This window comes from Bison bison, unplaced genomic scaffold, assembly GCF_000754665.1.
Source record: "Bison bison bison isolate TAMUID 2011002044 unplaced genomic scaffold, Bison_UMD1.0 scf7180017864299, whole genome shotgun sequence".
NCBI classification, from domain to species: Eukaryota; Metazoa; Chordata; class Mammalia; order Artiodactyla; family Bovidae; genus Bison; species Bison bison.
In genome coordinates, this window is record NW_011494871.1 from 311,586 (window position 1) to 317,536 (window position 5,951).

General features: G+C 43.7%; 1 protein-coding gene across 1 annotated transcript in view; it reads right to left on the reverse strand.

Annotated features, from left to right (window-relative positions):
- The window catches only part of PSPC1 (paraspeckle component 1), a 57,740-nt gene extending 57,303 nt beyond the window's left edge, over nucleotides 1–437 (reverse strand). The window contains exon 1 of the mRNA XM_010851239.1: nucleotides 1–437. Within this exon, the coding sequence (XP_010849541.1) occupies nucleotides 1–267 (267 nt within the window). The 5' untranslated portion in view covers nucleotides 268–437.
- Between the last annotated feature and the right edge of the window lie 5,514 nt (nucleotides 438–5,951).

Here is a 5,951-nt window from a genome sequence, read left to right on the forward strand (position 1 = left end):
GTCCGTGGGCAGGTTCCCCACGAAGAGGCGGCAGCGCTGCGTGTACGTCTTCTCGCCCGGCTTGAGGAAGCTCTTAATGTCAATGGTGAAACCGCCCTCGTCAGCCGGCCGGTCCTCTCCGGCGGGCGCGGCGGGCACCGGCGGCTCCCCTGGCAGCGCGAGGGCCAGGGCCGCCGGGTCCCCCTCTCCGGCCGCCGACTCCAGAGCGCGGAGGCGCGCCGGGTTCTTCTCAATGCGCACTTGCTTCAGGTTTCCTCTCAGCATCATCTCAGCGCGTGCCCCCAGAGCCGGCCTAGAGCTCGAAATGCACGTCGGTGTCGACCCACGGAACAGAGATCGGGAAGAACTAGCTCCGAGACACCTCCGACCAGCCGCCCGCACTCACGCCCAAAATGGCGCCGCTATAGCCGCGGTCGGAGGGAGAGACGCCACGCAAGCCCCGCCTCTCCAAGGGCGCGCTGAGGCCGATGCGCCTGCGCACTCCTGCGCCAACGGCGCCCTGGCGGCGTGCGCATGCGCACCAGTGTGCGCGCGTTCCTGTTCCCAGCCTTCCCAGGGCTCGGAAAGATGCAGGTTCGAGATAACAGTGGCGGGGGTGTTGCAGCAGTGTGTGAAAACGCGATGATTCAGGGAAACATGCACATTCTCCTTGACGTCCAGCTCTATTTTCAATGACAGCGGGAAAGTGAAGACTTGCAGATTTTATACATAGCATGAATAACAATGTATTTCCCAGTAATTGAAACAAGTGAAAACACATTTCCGCCCTTTTCAAGAGCAAGGTTATTATATTTCGTAATGAAAAATCCGGTTCTATATAATAGTTGTGATGTTGATTATTCACGTCAAAGAAGGACTCCCTGAACTATGGACCACTCTAGGACAGGGTCATCAAACGTTTTCTGTAAAGGGCCAGATGGAAGATATTTTAAGATTTTCAAGCCATATACTATGTCGGCCGAACTACTCAATTCTGCGCGGTACCGCTCCCGGCAGGCACATGGTAGGTCTTCATCAAGTATTAAAAAGAAATGCATTCACGGTCACTTTACAAACCCTTCAGCAGTTTCTCGTGAATTTAAATGCTTACTTTGGAATGGGCAGTGTTGCTGTGCTGTGCTTAGTCGCTCAGTCGTGTCCGACTCTTTACGACCCCATGGACTGTAGCCCCCGGACCCCTCTGTCCGTGGGAGGCAGGAATACCAGAGTGGGTTGCCATGCCCTCCTCCGGGAACCTTCCCGACCGGGGAAGATCTCCAGGGTCTCCCTCATTGCAGGTAGGTTCTTTACCCACTGAGACACCTGGAAAGCCCAGAACGGCAATAATACTTAGTAAATCTGTCGGCCAAGATTTTGCATGAGATGTTTAAATTAAAAAATTGGAGAACGGCAATCCCTCTGCTATTTACCCAGCTGAAATGAAAACCTGTATTCACACAAAGACCGGTATGAAAATGTTTATAGGGATTTTATTTGTAATCAACGAAAACTGGAAAGAATCCAAATGTCCAACTGGTGAATGGACTAACTGGTACATTCATATAATAGAACATATTCAGCAATAAAAAGGAAAAAACTACATATAAACGCAATAATGTGACTCAAAGGCTACACACTGAATATATGACATTCTGGAAAACTAGCTACAGTGGTTGCTAGAAGCTGGAAGAGAAAGTAAGGTTGACTAAACAGAGATACAGAGAACTTTTTGGAAAGACGGAAGTAAATCTTAGCGACTGCCTGACAGTCCAGTCCTCATGGCCCCAGGTTCAATCCCTAATCGGAAATAAGATCCTCCCCACGTCACTCATAGCTGATATTGTCAAATTTGTTAATTTCACTGAAGAAAAAGACAATCAGAAGAAAATTGCCTCATTCTATCAGCACCAAATCAACCCACTTAATTCCATATGTAGCCAGCCATATGTGCTGCCTTATGTCCTGTTATTAATAAAATGAATGGTCAAAAATCCCCTCTAAGGTCAAACCACTGGATGGCATCTTTTAAGTGCTTTGCTTCTACAGTTACCTAATCCCCTTCCAAAGTGAATTGTTACTTGATCTAATAGTTAATAGATCATTTCTATTGAACTATTCAGTTCTACTGAACTATTCCCACCAGCAGAAGAAACTGTTGATGAAACTAGCATCTTGAAAAAAAAAAAAAAGGGAAAAAACTCTTCCACGACCACAGGTTGTCCTTTAGTTACCATTTCTTGTTGAAGACTCTTGAGAGTCCCTTGGACTACAAGGAGATCCAACCAGTCCATCCTAAAGGAAATCAGTCCTGAATATTCATTGGAAGGACTGATGCTGAAGCTGAAACTCCAATACTTTGGCCACCTGATGCAAAGAGCTGACTCATTTGAAAAGACCCTGATGATGGGAAAGATTGAGGGCAGGAGGAGAAGGGGATGACAGAGGATGAGATGGTGGGATGGCATCACTGACTCAATGGACATGGGTTTGGGTGAACTCCAGGGAGGAGGATGGACAGGGAGGCCTGGCATGCTATGGTTCATGGGGTCGCAAAGAGTCGGACATGACTGAGTGACTGAACTATAGTCAAGAAAGAAAGGAAACAAGAGTTGTTTGCTTTGTCTTGATTCACTCATCACCTGATTTCTCCTTCAGCCACACGAGCAGATGTCTATCCTACATTCCATCCCACTGAAACCTCTCTTGTCACCATGGGCAATATCTCTCACTTTGATCAGAGACAGCTGTCCTGTCACAGATCTTGCAGTAGCATTTGACATTGTAGATCTGGGCCTGAGTTTCATCATGTGTCATATGGAAAAAATACCTTCTTTGCAGAGTTTTTGTGCATGTTAAACAAATTAATTCAAGTACAGTCTGCGACTTCCCTTGTGGTCCAGTGGCTAAAACACACTCCCAGTGAGGAGGGCTTGGGGTTTGATTCCTGGTCAGGGAACTAGATCCCACATGCTGCAACTAAGATGTAGTACAGTTAAAGTATATAGTCTTAGGGAAATAGTCTGGCATCATAAATACAACTCTATTATTAATGATCACTTCCCTCCTACTTTCTTAAAACAGTGTTTTATCTTCTGCACTATGATATTCCCTGATATTCTCACAGCCACTGGCCACTCTTCACTCTCTGTCTTTCCTGGGAATCTGCACTTGAGAATGTTGGAGAACCACAGGTCTGAGTTCTCCTCTCCTCTTCTGCCACACTCATTCCCTAGGTCAGACCATCCACACTGAGGTGCCTCAGAAGCATTGGAACAGGTTTTCTTAACTTCAACACTATTGATATTTTGGACCGAATGATTATTTATGGTAAGGAAATGCATAGCTGCATGGCTGGCTTCTACTTACAGGGGTGCTATTGTACTGGGCATTACTCTAGTTGCTTTTACTTATTAGCTCATTAATCATCACAACAATCTTTTAAGATATGTATTATTATTATCACCTTAAATTTTTTTTTTTTTTTTTTTGGTTATGCCGAGTCTTTGTTGCTGTGTGGGAGCTTTCTCTAGTTGTGGTGCTCGGGCTTAAGTTACTCCACAGCATGTGGAATCTTCCTGGACCAGGAATAGAACCCTAATCCCCTGCATTGGCAGGCATTCTTAACCACTAGACTATCAGGGAAGTCCTCATCTTTTTTTAAGACTCTTTTTTGGAGCAGTTTTCAATTGGCTGCAAAATTTAAGAGGAAGGAATATGCTTTCCTATACACTTCTTGCCCCTACACCTGCACAGTCTCCTCTACTATCAGCATCCCCCACCAGATGGGACATTTGTTACAGTCCACGAGCTTACACTGACACGTCATCAACAACCAGAGTCATAAGATGACATTAGGGTCACTTTTCATGTTGTACATTCTGAGTCAAACAAATTATAATGACATGTATCCAGCATTGTAGCATCACACATAGTATTTTCACTACTCTAAATCTCTTCTGTTCTCCACTTATTCATCCCTCTCCCCATCCAACCCCTGATCTCTCTACTGTCTCCATAGTTTTGCCCTTCCAGAACATCTCAATATTGAGTCTTCCTATTCATCAACATGGTATGTCCCTCCTCTTATTTACTTCTTTGATTTCATTTATCAGAGATTGGTAGTTTTCCTCATATACATCTTATAGGTAATTTGTTAATTTTTATCTAAGTATTCATTTGTTTTGGGTGGTAATGGCAGTGGTATTGTGTTTGTAATTTTAAGTTTCACATGTTCATTGCTGGTGTGTAAAAACATTAAAGTCCATGAGGTCCCAGAATCAGATACAATTTAGTGACTGAACAACAGCAACAACAACAAATTACTGACTTTTGTGTATTAACCTTGTATCCTTCAATCATCTACTTACTCTTTTTTTTTTTTGGCCATACTATGTGGCTTGTGAGATCTTAGTTCCCTGACCAGGGATGGAACCCAGGCCTCCCAGAAATGGAAGCACAAAGTCCCTAACCAGGGAATTCCCCCATTTAAATACTTTCAATTTATATATGCCTTTAATTTAAAGTGGATTTCTTATACACGACACAGAATTGGGTCTTGCTTTTTGACCCACCCTGACAATCTTTTTCTAATTAGTGCATTTAGATCAATGACATTCAAAGTGATTACTGATATAGCTTGATTACTATCAACCACTGTTTTGGAAAATTTATTTATTTAACTGCATCAGGTTTTAGCTGAGGCACTAAGGATCTTTCCTGGCGGCGAGTGGTCTTACTTGCCCTATAACATGTGGTAAAGATTTTAGCTCCCCAACCAGGGATTGAACCCTCGCCCCTGCGTTGCAAGGCAGATTCCTAACCACTGGACCACTAGGGAGGCCCCTATAATATTTTTATCATTTTCCACTTGTTGCTCTTATTCTTTGTACCTATTTTTTAATGGTTTTTAATTGAAATACAGTTAATGTACAATGTTATATTCATTACTACTGTACAGCAATGTGACTCATTTATACACATATATTCTTTTCCATATTCTTTTCCATTATGGTTTATCAAGTTACTATTTTTGTATACCACTCTTTCTGCCTTTTGTGATTTTAATTAAGCATATTATAGTTTCATTTTCTCTCATTCATAGCATATCAGTTGTATTCATTGTTCTGCTTTAAGTGGTTGCCCTAGATTTTGCCATATACATTTATTTACAACTAATCCTAAGACCACTTTCAAATTATACTGATTACTTCACTAGTAGTGTAATTTATAACAGTAAAATAATCCTGATTCCTCCCTCCCACCCCTTCTATCTCTGCAGTCATTCATTTCATTTATATATAAGCATACATAAGTGGGTAGCCATTCCCACACTTACATTCCCAACGTAACCAGGGCTGAGAGCTATGGGCCTCCCCAAAGCCTTTCTCGACAGGAGCTTGTGGATTCCAAATAAGAGTATCTAAAGCATTGTCTGAAACTTTTCAATTATGTACACGGAGCAGGGTTTTACACTCAGATAATCAAACATGCAAACAAAAATAAGCCAGGAGATGAAGAGGAAGGTCAAACCAGTTAGAGATGATGCACACAGAACCTGGAGTCAGGACAGGGTCTGCTTCTCAGGGAAACAGGAGGATTAGAAAGGCAAGTCTCTGAGGGATGAAAGGAAGGATCATGGATGAAGCTGAGAGTACAGATGGTCAGGCCTGATAGGCAGTGTCCTTGTACCAAGCCCTGAAGCTGGTGTGTCCTCTCGAAACCCCTATGTTCAACTCCTGTCCCCCCAGGACCTCAGAATGCAACTGAGGATTTGAAGATGACGTTTTAAAGAGGTGATTAAGTTTAAATGACGTCATTCAGATCAGATCAGTCGCTCAGTTGTGTCCGACTCTTTGCGACCCCATGAATCGCAGCACACCAGGCCTCCCTGTCCATCACCAACTCCCGAGTTCACTCAGACTCACCTCCATCGAGTCAGCAATGCCATCCAGCCATCTCATCCTCTGTCGTCC